The sequence below is a fragment of the Motacilla alba genome, chromosome 5 (assembly GCF_015832195.1).
Source record: "Motacilla alba alba isolate MOTALB_02 chromosome 5, Motacilla_alba_V1.0_pri, whole genome shotgun sequence".
NCBI lineage: Eukaryota > Metazoa > Chordata > Aves > Passeriformes > Motacillidae > Motacilla > Motacilla alba.
In genome coordinates, this window is record NC_052020.1 from 15,074,387 (window position 1) to 15,088,291 (window position 13,905).

The 13,905-nt window shown below is 37.5% G+C and overlaps 1 protein-coding gene across 4 annotated transcripts in view; it reads right to left on the reverse strand.

Moving 5' to 3' along the window:
• The window catches only part of KCNQ1 (potassium voltage-gated channel subfamily Q member 1), a 334,477-nt gene that overhangs the window by 225,306 nt on the left and 95,266 nt on the right, over positions 1-13,905 (reverse strand). Inside the window, exons 9-13 of one of the 4 annotated variants that reach the window (XM_038139094.1) lie at positions 12,510-12,626; positions 11,344-11,485; positions 10,014-10,040; positions 7,579-7,644; positions 4,612-4,732 (exon numbers count right to left, since the gene is read on the reverse strand). In XM_038139094.1, coding sequence (XP_037995022.1) covers positions 4,612-4,732; positions 7,579-7,644; positions 10,014-10,040; positions 11,344-11,485; positions 12,510-12,626 — 473 coding nt within the window. Of the gene's footprint in view, positions 1-4,611; positions 4,733-7,578; positions 7,645-10,013; positions 10,041-11,343; positions 11,486-12,503; positions 12,627-13,905 lie in introns of all 4 variants that reach the window. The other 3 variants (XM_038139093.1, XM_038139095.1, XM_038139097.1) reach the window with 3 other exon arrangements.

Sequence of the window (13,905 nt, forward strand, 5' to 3'; positions counted from 1 at the left end):
CACTGTCAGAAGCTGCTCAGTTGCTGCAGTGTCCAGGGTGAAATAAGACACCATGAAGAACTGCCCAAGCCTTTAGCACACCTCAGGTTAATCCACATATAAAAAGAAATACTGTAAATAACTGCCTGTATTATGGAAGACACAATCAATTTTAGCCAAGTCTGCCGTGGACATCAGATGCAGAATACAGGAACAGTTTTGTGTGCTGGGATCCCCCTATTCCATATCATACAAACACAAAACAGGCACCAGCTCAAAGGGCTGCCAGGTGAGGCACAGGATGGCTGAATATATATATATCCAGATGCAACAGCCCCTGCTAACGTCACATTTGTCTCAGCACAACAATAATAATGCCATTCCATAAAGGGAATAACTGAGGGAAACAGTCCTTCTCTTTTACTATTAAATCAGCAGATTGTAAGCAGAATTCCTAAGGGAGCTTGATGACACACTGAAACCTGCTGAATTAAAAAGGATGCTGCCCAGCATCCATCAAGCACTGAAGCCTTTCCTGTTGCAAGTCAAGCAAATGACTGGAAAAATGGCATGTGACAGTAACCAGTGATGACTGAACATTAAGCTCTGGTCTCAACTGAAGGATGGTCTTACATAGCTATCACTGCTCTTCTTCTAACTTGCCCTGTCATTAATGATAAAATGGACCCCAAGGAAGTCATGGTTTAAATGTTGCTAACAGCATTTCAAAGAGAATTCTTGTGACAGCCAAAGTCAGCTCTTCCATCTGGCCCATTTGAGAGTGAAACTGAAGTATTTGCTCAGACTTCAGAAGGTCATTTTCTTATAGAAGAAGATAAAAGCAGGAATCTTTTACAATATGACCTAGCAAATCAGGGCAAATAGGGATTCCACTCACTGATAATCCAAAAGAAAAGAGACAGTTATAAGACAAATACAGCACTGTTTGTTCTAGGCAATGTGGTTGTATCTCTTGCTAACAACCTATATACTGGTAATAAAAACATAGAACACTTCATAAAAGTATAAAAGAAAAGAGAAAGACAACATTATTTCCAAAAAAAACCAATGGTAACTGCAGCACCATGGACACTGCACTCCATGTTTACCAGCACACTTTATCTCAAATATCTCAAAGTCATCAAAAGCATCCATTTCAATCATTCAGAAACATTCATCTGTTATCACGTCCTCTCGATCTGGAAATTATTAAAAGTCCTAAATCTTTTTGCTTAATTATTACATCTATTAAACTGTTTAACAAGGAGGGGTTTATTTTTAAAATGTCGTGACAGAATGCTTTCAGGATAGAAATAAACTTATTAACATAAATTAAGTGCTTTTTGTTTTTATTGTAAAGCTTTCCTTTGAGCGTAAGCTCACTGTATAAAATCTAAGATCACATCAGTATACCTCTGCAGGAAAAAAATTATTCTGTATGTAAACAGACACGCCCAATGCTTAACTAATTAAATGCATTTTCATCACCCTAGTTATGAGGTACATAAAACACCTGGGAAAGAGTCATCAAAACATCAAGAATTATTGTTTTTTTGATACAGACAATAAGAGGATCACAAATATGCCATGTTAGCTAATGCTTACACCCAGAAATACATGCAGTCAGCTGGATCCACACTAATGCTGAAATTAAGCACTTACACAAACACAAGGCAAGAGCCTCTCAGTAACTGAGGCTCAGCTACAAGAAGCATCGATTTTCCACTGCTTTAAAATGCAAATAAAACAAAAGAGCCAACACAGTGAAACAGATCAGGAGACAACCTGAGAGCACACTGGGAGAAATATACCAGTGAGAAGTCCAAAGGAGAGGGGTGGTATTGCTGCAGTCCCCTTTTCTATTTCACTTTTACAACTCAACAGACCACAACAAGCATTAAACTGAAGGACCAAGTCCTATCACAAACAACACACTGTGCACTGCATTTTTTAAACTGTACAGATCATTTTATAGGTTGTCCTGTTTGAACATCAGGCCTCAATGTCCTTTAATTATGATTTTTGTTTCCTCAAAGGGGTGCTGATTGTGATTAACTGATAAAATAATCTTTCTTATTGAAAGATTTCCCATTAGCAATTCCACAGAAGTAGTGTTACATTAAATACAACAGCTATTTCAAAACACATTTAAAAAAGAGTTAGACATATGTCCTGCCAAAAAAAAAAAAAAAAAAAAAACAAACACCTGCATTTTTATTATTGGACACAGAACCAGTCCTATTAAACTCAGTGAGAATACGCATCTACATTTACCAAAAGAGAACAATTTGTGCATAAAGAAGCAGGGCTCTGAAATTTAATTTAAAGGGAAGCCTTCAGCCCTTTATCACAAAGGTTGAAAGTCGGCATTTACTTTCCAGGACTAGTGAAGGAAAAGAACTCAGCCTCATTGGTTTTTAAACCACAAGGATGCCAAGTGTTTGCTTTTTGGTACCACAGCAGGTGGCCCACGCTTCTGACATCTCTGTGCTACCTGTCAAAAGGAAATATTTTTCATACTGTTGACTAAAAGCTTTCTAATTACAAGTCTCAAATTAACTATGTAGAATTTACTCATGTATTCATGACTTTCAAAAATTAATGTTTATTCTGGAGTCACCTTTCTGTGATTAATGGATAAGTAAATGCACATGTTGCAATAAATATGTAACTGGCCAGGAAATAGTTCCATGAATCCCAAATCCATGCATCCTCAGGTTTTACATTATCCTTTCAATTCTGAAAACGTCTTTGTGTTTCTGTTTCTCTGATAGAGTATGTACTGCTTTTAAGACCTCAAACTAGATATATTCACACTTAATTAGACCTGTCTATACTATAGCTGGTGCTATAGTTTTGTTGAGTACTTGGGTTTGCATTAAAAAACACAGGATTTTCACTAACTTTTTGACTAACCCTCATATCTGGAGCTGATCTGACAATGTTTAAGGCCTTTTAATTAACTGCATACAAAGTAAATGCACTTCCAAGCAAACGGACAAGTACTTCTTAGGATTACATTTGGGCACCCATGTTTCAAAGAGACACATTTAAATTAATATTTTATCCAGTTTTACATTTAATCCAATTCATTCAGTTTTGAATCTAAACCAAAAGTCATAAAAGAACGAATAAATCCTATTTTCATCCACCCTAGCAGAGACTCAATTCAAATGTGTGTGGGACACATTTTGTACTGTCCCATCATTCGTGCCTTAGAGCAATCCAGGGATATTTCAACAAAGGTTACACAACTAAAAATTAAGGGAGTAAAAGAGAACTATATAAGTTACTAAAAGTTGAGAGTGTTCATTTGGTGAGGTTCTTCATCTGAAACACACCTACCTATTCAGCTACTACACAAATTGGACTTAAAGATGATAGAGTGCCTTGTGAAATGTATCAATAAGAAATAGCTACATAATTCCCAGACTCAGAAAGGAAACTCCTAGCACACAAGTTTGTTTTTTTTTTAAAAAAAGAAAAAAAAGTGGTTTTGTTGCTCCATTGTTCTTGTCTAAGGCTGAGGAAATTTATTACTTCCTCCTTCTTCTTGTACTACTAAGAAATCTTCCAGAATACAAGTCTCCTAAATTCCCTGCCGACAAACAGATGTACACTTGGGTGAATCAGATGAAAATGCAAATATCTTTCCCTGGGGACAGGGAAGACTCCATCCAAACATTTTCTTTTTTTTTAATAAATGCCCTTCCAAAATGGCTCTAAAAAGTATTTTTGTACTACTTAGGATTCTGCTAATTATTGTGTATAGGAAGAAGGCCTGGAAGTTGGCAGCAGGCATTTCTGCATGTTTTGTACCTCAGAAATAAAAGTATGCCAAGAATTTTTGTCTGTGGTTTCACTGCAGAAATCCTCAAGATTTCTAGAGGGGGAAAAAATGTTTCATTCCTCTGCTAGAGGATATACTTCCACACTTCTACTATGGCAAGCAATTAACATTTTTCAGGATTTTTAATTACACAATGTCAGAAGATTTAAAGGCATTTAAAGAAAAATCTGCTGCAACTCCCATTTTTTTAGAAAAATCTGAGAACCTGAAATACCATTTTAGCATAAAAGACAAGATCCCTTTCCAGAAGGGAAAATACCAAACCCCATACATGCACACACCCCTACAGGCCTATTTCAGATTTTTTTTTTTAATATACAACAAAGCAATAATAATGATCAAACAGAGTTTTTCTTCCACTGTAGAACTTAATCGGACCATTAGCGAAAGTGCTGTTGAAATGGACGGACTTGTATTTCATACAAGTAGTATTTAAAATCTGCACTTTACAGTTGTTCCACTGGGAAATGATGGAGGGAGTAAGATAACCTTCACCAGGCAAGTACTCCCCCACATTGTCTCCACTTAAAAATGTTGAGGCTATCAGCCACCAGCTGCCCAGAGACATTGGCTAAAAACTAAAGCCTTGTGTCACAGCCAAGTGAACTTGTCTTGAGGTCAGCATGAAGATTTACTGGCACTCAGAACAGGATACACCAACGTCAAGGTGAAAAGGGTTTGACGCAAACATCTGAGACATTTGAGCTCTATGAGCTCCTCCCACCTGAAGCGCCTTCTCTTGTCTCAGTCAACCAACGCACAGTTCAACAGGCTGGACTTACTGTGAGATGTGAGTTATTGGGGTCAGCAGGGTCTCGCCCTCCAGGTCAAGCTCATCGGCAAAGCTGCTGGTCCTGATGAAGGGTCCTGTGCTCACATCTAGAAACGCTGGGCTCTTTTTTACTGTGGGAAAAACATGCAGATAACAGTTCATGCAGTTGCATTTGTCTGCAGCTCACCTGGACCTCTGAAATACCGTACATTTTAAAAGAATATCGAAAACAAAAGTTGCTACCAAAATTGCATGTACCGCAAAGTTCAGAAAAAGCAAAATTTCAGTTCTTCCTCTGCCCAAAGTATTTCAATTTCTGGTGAAGATTAAAACTAATATTTTATTCCTTTTTTTATTTGTGTTCATACTCCTAGACTAGATATACTCCATACACTAGAATACATACTCCATACACTAGAATCTTCAGTATCTATATGACAGAAGGCTTCATGCATTATTAAGAAACAATTTGCTGGTTCCCTCTCACACTAAGGCACGAGGCCAACTCAACTTTCGGCTCAGAACAGGACAGGTGGCAAGATCTCCAGCTCATCCCAGACAAGGTTCTTACTGGGAAGGTTGATTCACAAAAATTCACATATTGAAAGTTTTACTGGCAGATTTACTTGCAGATCATCACTGTCACGGATCCAAGAAACCAGGGAGAGTGTTACAGTTTTCATTTTTAAACTCAGGCTCTGAAATTCTGTCAGATACTAACACTAAGAACACCAAGTGCTTTTTCCAACATGGTTCTAACATTTGTTAGAGAAGCCACAGCATTTGCATATAAATAAAACTACTGGAGTGGTTTACATGACTGTAAATGAATTTACAGAAAATAAATCTTGGTAACATTCCATATAAATCATAGGTTATTGTGACAAGTCCACAGAAACCTTTGTCAGTCCAACTGGCTGGAATATTTAATAAAACAATTATAATGCAGTAATTTATGAAAATTCTACTGTATTACATAAAATATTTTATAATATAGCAGTAAATAATGCCCTTCAAAAAGCCACACAAAACCTAAAGGAAAATTACAGAAATAGATAACTTAAATGTAGCTGATATTTCCTGAGAACAGAAGTGGGAATATCAGGAAACGATTCTTTTCTTTAATGCAACCATTTTACTCAGGTAATTGGGTATTGTCATATGGCAGAAATAGATCTGAATTTAAAAAAAACAGAAGATTATTTCATCTTTAAGCACATGGCTGTCCAAACTACAAAAGGAAAGTCTCTGTACTCCACAAGTTGTAATAGGAAAGGATGCCCTCTGAAATCACAGTTGAAAACAAATAAATAAATAAGAGAACTGCTAGGAGATACATTTATTACAAGCAAGAGCCACTTGTAGCACTTCAAAACTAAGGTTTTGTAGCAAGTTTTAGGAAGCACTAATTTCTATTTTTGTTTTCAGTATCATACTAATATGATAGTATCGTACTATTTAATCACTTTGCTGTAGCCATCATTCAAAAACATGGCTGTGAATCCAGCAAAATGATTCCAGATAGAGATGTGCAGTGAAATATCTTTCAAACAGACTTCTTCGGGCTTTCAACAAATTAATTTTCACTGTTTTCATTTCTACAAGACATAAATGAAACTTTCCCAGTTTCTAGCAAATAAGGACTCACAAATGTTTTTGTTTTCCTGATGGCAAGCGATAAAACCTGCTGACCCTAAAGCCATGTAAAGGGTTTGCTGAACACTCACAACACCATGCCCAGGAGAGACACAGCACAACCCACACACAAGGGGATCTGCAGGAACATCAATTCCTGCAGTGGGTCAGTCACAGCTGTTGCTTTTCAGTTTCGTGGGAAGGGAAAGAAGAAGTGGCACAATGAAAAAAGAACCAGAAGTATGGGGATTTTTGAAGGAATTTTGAATGAGTTAGAGATGGGATTTCTGAGTTTTTAGATGATGTGGTTTATTTTCTACATAGGTAGGAAGGGTGAGTTTGGCTCACGTCTTTACTGTATGGTTCACAAGCTTGCAAGATTCCTAGTTAAAAGACTTTTAAAGGATTTATAGACTAATAAAACACTGCTAATAAGGATATTTATGTTTTTGACCTAATCCTCAAATATTTCATCTTATGGACTTATGTTACAGTGTAAGTTGTTTTGGTAAATCATGTTATGATACATAAGCTACAGCCCTGCATTCTAAACTCCTTGTTTACTTTTGTAACTATTTTTATTTTTTCAATATTCTAAACTCCAAAACTCTAAACATACTTCTTCTTAAACTGTTCCTGCTTTAAACTGTTAATTCATATTCTCACTTCTAGTACCTAAGCTTGGAAGCCTTTTCCAATGTCCCAAATCAAATCCTGTCCTTGATTCCAAGCTTTGAAAATTCCCTGCACTTCAAATTTCAACACAGAAGTCAAAACTGGGCCACAGTTTATTTGAAGGAATTCTTGTGTGATCACATAGCGAGCAGGAGCTGATCAGTATGAGGCAAACATGGCATCTCCTTCCCTCTGTTTCAAAAACTTCTGATATCATCATAACTAAGAAAAGAGCATGGCCTTAATGAGACCTTCTCAGCCTCAAAATGCCTTGAAACAGGGCTCATGCAGAACACCAGGGAGCTCATTTTTTTACTTATAAAAATAAATTCATAGCCATTAGACTTTGGACAAGTCTTTCTTAGAAAGCAGTGTTAAAAAATACCTAAAAAGACACCATTTCTAAATATGAAGGCTAAAGGGAAAAAAGAAAAACAAACCTTTAGACACTAGTTTTCAATGGATAGTAACAGGTGAGTTTAAATATTTGCAATTTACAATCTGAACGACCTCCAGACTCAAAACTCTACTGAAACATCTCGTTTTAGAAACCAGCTCTGTAATTTTCTGTGCCACAGCAGACAGCTCCAGACAGAGCATTGCAAAGATTTAGTAATTAACGAAGGTGATGAAAAATGATGGAACAATGAAATATTATGAGCATTACCTGGAGAGGAAGGAGCGCTGGAAGACTGCTGGTCTGTGGAAAAGGATGGCCAGGAGCGCTGACAATCTGAGTCAGAGTGAAGATGCACATGAAACAGAGATAGGAGAGGAGAAAAGAAAAAAAACAAACAAACAAAAGAAGCTCCAGACAGACAGCTGAGGAGATGCAGACATACCTAAAATTTAGTATGTTAGTATGTTCTACCTGACACAAAATTTAAAACACTGTAGCAAACAGTGTAAGAAACTGTACAAGAGTGCATTACACATTGGCAAAGTGTTCAGTGGCCACTGTGGAGACGTCATGGCTTTTCCAAGACCATTTTTCATGGCAGTGTCAACTGCTACAAGATATTCCTCCCTATAGGCATCCTCTGTTTGCCCCTTTCCTCCAGACTTCAGGGTTTCTCAAGTCTTTCCCTTTCTTAAGTGTCCCCAAGGTCAGACCCCTCTCGCTCTGGTTCACACTGTTCACAGAGCAGCTCTCTCCTGGTCAGATTTCAGTGCTGCCAGGTGGATGGGACAGTTTGGACATCCACATTTGAAGCTTCCAAACACATCCCCTACAAAGTTTTTGAAGCTGCCCACTTCAACCATGTAAACCAAGTGCCTGCCTCAAGCTGAATTTCTTGGGGAAATGTTTCAGGCAAGCAAGAGGAGCCAGTGATGAGAATGTGTTTTGCTGAGACTCTATCTTTACATTATGTTTAGTTCTTTCGAATAGCATTATGCTATTAATAACTATTTCATTAAGAACTGCCTGTGAATTCACACACTTGGACAGGCTGATACTTCTCAGGAATGGTGTCTTACTTTTATGCAATGAGAAAAACTTATAAAATAAAAAATGCATTGGAGTAAAAAAAAAAAAAAATCAGAAAAAAACCCCCTCATTTTGCAAGTGTTCTCTCAGTGCTACACACATGTCCTGGTTCCAGCCAGGACAGGGTTAATTTTTGCAGTAGCCAGGATGGGCCATGGGTCCTTTGATTTTTGCTGTATTGATTATGCCAGGAGAACAAAAGGAGGGGAAAAAAGCTGGAAATCTCCGGTTGCACGAAGATACTGGCAGGGAAGCCAGATGAGGGATCCAGGAGTGTGAAGACTGAAGCGGGCAGCTCAAAAATTTACTGAATGTGAGAAAGCAGCTTATGGGTATGTTACTAAGGCTTTCTGAAGGCCAAATTGAAGCTGAATGAGAATCCTTTATCCTCGTACTTTCTAGTTTCTTCCTTCTAAACTTTGCACTTGGCAGCTCCAGTTTTTTGTGTAGGTAATCCTTTTCACAGTAAGTAAAATAACACTCACTCCTCTTTGAGCTGCTGTGAGAACAGGGTTAGACAGCCTCTCAGGTCCACTGAGCTCTGGTTGCCTGGCTGGGACACAGAAACTGAACCTATGATGGCTGGTGAAGCTCCTCTGATATTTCCCCAAGATGAAGGAATTTCTTGTTCACATAAAACAGGTGGTTTGTTTGGTGGCTCTTGCTGCCCTCTGGATCTTGTTCCACCATGTCTATCCCCACCAGAGATGCACCTCACAGAATGGTGGAAACTGGGAAAATCGAGGACTGATTGGGGGAGTCCAGGAGATTCAGTTTGGTTTTGCTGTTTTAACACCTTAATTGCACCTGTGTCCCATGTGGGTTCAGGGGTGAAACTGAACTTTGCCATTTCAGTGAATTTAATCCCAGCCTGAGCATTCTTACACTCGATCACTGGAAGGAAGCCTCTGCTGTCTGCAGTGAATTCAGAGCAGAAAACTTACAGGTGGCTCATAGCACTCTCACTAAATCACAGAGGTCTTTTGCCCAAAGCTAGCTCTAATCCTACTGTCTTTGGGGAGCACTCAATTGTTGAGAAAGTGCATCAGCAAGCACATTTGAAACATCATAAGACTACATGGCTGCTTAAGTGATCACAGAACCCAGACTAACAGTAAAATAAATTATTTAATTTATGGGTCCCCATCTGTTCACAAATATCTACAGCATATTTTTACAGGAACAGATGCATGTACTTCAGAATGCACAACACTAGGGGGTCAAATCTGAAAGCTCTCTCCCATCCTAATTCAGTTATTTAGAAATTAATTTGCATCATATGCTCAGATAACTACTGGAGGAATTATATTTCATTTACTAGAAAATTATATTTTTCTATTGGCAATATATATATGAGCAATTTTACTCAAGTATAAAAAACCATTAGAGGTCATCTACTTATACAAATGAATGCTCACTTTTCTCTTTGTAATGAGACTGGGTGCAGTTGTGATTACAAGTGTGAGAATGCACATTTTCTGTCTGTCTAGATCTCCTTGGCTGCAAAAGATTTCTTAGAAATTATATGGCACTAGACACACATGAAAAGCACTGCAAACATTACACTGTCATAAGCTGGCATGCCATAAATAGAATTATTTTCCTCAACTTACCAAGTAATTTTAACATTCCTGTTTGTCCTGTATACTTGTAACAGTTTATAGAGGAGAACACAGACAAAAAAGAGAAAAGATAAGTGTCAGAAGAAATGAGAGAAAATCCTTTCACTGAAAGCTAAAGAGCTGACTTTTGAAATAGCAGTAGCAGGCTGCCATCAAATTGTATTGTCCTTAATCAGCCCAGAAATTTAGTGGTAAAAGGTGGGACTTTACAATTCTAAGCATGGTTCTCTAATTTGATTGTTTTGAAGAAAGGTGTCTGTACTCAAATTTTGAGACACTCAGTACTTGTCCACCTTTTAGCAGCTATGTCATTCCTACCACCAGATGCAATTTGCAACCATTCCTTAGCAAAGGCCAAGAAAGAGTGGAAAAGCATGGATGATGCAGTACAACACAACACAAGCACACCAAAAAAGTACTCAGAAGGCAAGACTTTCTGCTTGAACTAAAATATGCCCAGTGCCAGCCCACGCTGCTGTCTTATTTGAAAGTCCATTAAATTCATTCATGTCAGCCAGATTTTTGAGGAGAAAAAAGCATAAGTACTTAAGGTATCTATAATCAATAAAACACACCTTAAAAATTAAACCTTGCTCTTGTTACCAAAATTTGAGCAATACATAAAAAATATCCAATAAAAGTACATTTTTAAAAATGCCGCATTGTAAACTCAGAGTTATTCTGGAAGTTCAGTACAGCAAAAGCAAATATAATAAGCTATTAATCATTATCAAGGTCCTGTCTTCTTTTTCCTCATACTGTACCATTTTGTACAGTGACATTTAATACAGATGGATCTACATTTATCTTAAGTACTTCTGCTTTCAAAACTTGATTCACAGCCTACTGCGCAGAGCAGATGGCATGAGCACATGATGATTTCATGTAGCAGACCATGTTCGGTGCAGCCAAGGCACACCAATCCTTTTTGGTTCAGGTACAAGCACAATAGTAACACATCCTGGGTAAATTTCACATGGAAAAGCTGACAGCTAATCCCTGCAATTTCAATCAATTGCAGAACTGGGGAATGTATGCACCAGCCTAAGAATCTGCCTGCTGGAAGAGCCTAACTAGCTCTTGCAGCAGGCAGAAATGAGAATGATTTAGTTTGCCTGCAGTGGAGCATGCTTATTAAAGCAATGGTTAAATCTCACCCAAACAAGCCAGAAACCAAAGGCAAAAAAGAAAAGTATTCTCACTTTAGAGTGACAAGAGCTTGTTCTTTCCTTCTTTACTATAGATACTAAAAAGAACCTGTATGCAAATCTAATCATAGAACTCATCACAGTTACTGGCATTTTATAATGGAGCTTCTTACCAGAATTTTCAAATGGTTCAAAACTGAAATCAGTTTTCCTGTCCTCAGCCACGTGGTCGTAAGTGATATGTGGTATAGCCAACATCCTGTCTGGAGAAGAAGGCCCATTGTCCTTGTCTAACTTAAATTTCTTCTTTTTAACCTAAAAAAAAACCCCACAAATTAAATTACTCAAACCAAGTCACACGGAGTGTCTCCTCAGTGACGCCTTCAATAATAACACAGTCCCCAATGAGCTATAACCAATTAAAAGAGTGCCTGAATTACATTTTCACGATCCTACACTGTGTTTCTCATTATGTTGCCCCCTCATCCTGCCAAAACTGGCTAATCACTAGATTTCTGCACATTGTCATTTCCAAATCCCTTGCCTGCAGTTAAAAAAGAAAATCTGCTAGTTATGCAGCTGCTTATATAAATCAAACTATTCTAGAATATCTTTATCACTTTATGGATGCAATAAATCACACCTTCAGCACAAAGCCAATGGATATATTGCTACTGAACTCAGATGAACCTTGGAGATACAAGAGAAAATTTTTGCACAACATCTTCTACTTCTAGCTACTACTGCTGTGCAATACTCTTACAATACAGAGGATGGTGTACTACATAATCTAAAGAGTCTGACAAAGGGGTTTTATTGCTGTATTTAACACCAAAAAATTCTGAACTTATGGAATCTGTTGATATGACAATATTACTGTATGTAGGCACAAGAAGTCTTTACCATGAAAGCTTAGAAAATCACAAGATCAACAGTTGAGAGAAACAGAAGCTTTGCTGGGTTTTGTTTGTTTTAATCAATTAAAAGTTACTATTTTGGAAATATTGTTAATGTGATTTTCTTTTTATTTTTCACCTTTGCATATAGTTTTCCAAACAACAATGGAAAGTAACTGGCTGATGTGCCTGAGTTAAGTCATTATTAGTCTTTTCCAAATCCATTAAAAAAATCAAGCTTAGGGAAATTCAGCAAATCACGTCCTAATTTATAATATTTGTATACTCAAACTGTCAAAACTGAAATGTAAATCAAAATTTGAAACCAAGCAATAAGCTGTAAAACAAGCAGAGCAAATAATCTCTAGAGAGTAAAAAAACTCGATCTGATTTAAAATTTTCAGATTACTATAATATGAAACATTAGTTATTGATACCATCACCGATTTCTTTGGTTTTGGACTGGGTGAGAGCAAATGATAATTCCTGGCAGGTTTTCGAATGTATATTTTCCATGTAGAAGAGTCTGGGTTTTCTGCAGCATAGCATCTCCATGCAGTCTGGAACAAATGTTTTAAGCAACAAAACAATTAATCAATCAGATCAGTGGCTCACTGTGTAACACAGTAACTTCCAAGTAGCATGTCAGTCATTCTTTATTTAATGATATTCTTGAATTTCCCCTCTGGAAACAAACCCAGCACGATTTAGAACTCTTACTGAGTAAGTGGAAACCACATAGCTAGAACTGGAAAGCCACACAGAAAGATGAGTCTTTTCAAGCGCAACTTTTATTCTCAATAGCAACAAACAAATAATGAGAGAGAGCTCTAGACTGGACTCAAAAAAAGAGTCCAAATTTCATGTTCTGCCCCAATTTCCTTCCTGACTTTAGGTATTTTGCCTATTGCATCCTATGTTACAGGCCCCTACTCAGAAAAAGAAAAAAATTGTTCTTTCATGCCTCACAAAAATGCTACCAGATTAAAAAAAAAAAAGAATTGTGATGTGGTCAGTAAGGCTATATTCATATGGAGAAATGCAACTGTGGGCACAACAGAATAGTACCAGTGGTTAACCAAGAGCCAAAATTCAAACCCAGTCCTCCCTCTTGCCAACCCCCAATGATTAAAATCCTATATTCTAAGGCAAAGGGTGGAAAAGCAGGCCTAGGAAACAAGACCAACAAGAAAACACTACTGCATTCTCTCTTAACTGTGTAAACACCAGAACTGAGTCTCCAAATTAAAAAGGCAGATCCTCACTTACTACAAGAAGAAAGGGCACAGTTATACACAAACAATCTAAGCAGGGAAGGCCAGAAAACCCTAGATGAAAGAAATAAAGTAAGGCAGAATGAGAGAGCTAAACAAAGAGCAGAGGGACAGTAAAGGACTTATATCACCATATAAATCCCTCCATGATTAACAGAAGAGTGAAGAAACAAATGACCTCTAGAAGAAACCAAGAAGGAATACAAGGAAAGAAAATTACTCGTCTGGGCTGTTCTCTTGTCTTGTACCTATTTTGTAAACATCTTCGTTTAAGAACAATCTTTTTTAAGTCATTTGTAGAGCACTTACTGAATTGGGCATTCAGAAGTCTGAGACTGTTAGTAAATCATAATTACAACTATTAAGAACAGGTACTCTGGAACTCATTGTCTATCCTTTAATCCTCCTTAACGTTTCTGATGGAGCCAAGTTTGGACATGCAGTCTCAGGCTTCCCAATAATTTGGTGTTCATTTCCCAAAAGAATCAGTGGGAACATTAAAAATCCATTCTTTACAAAACCATACCATACGAGTCTCAAGATTTTTACCTAATCTCTGGCTATA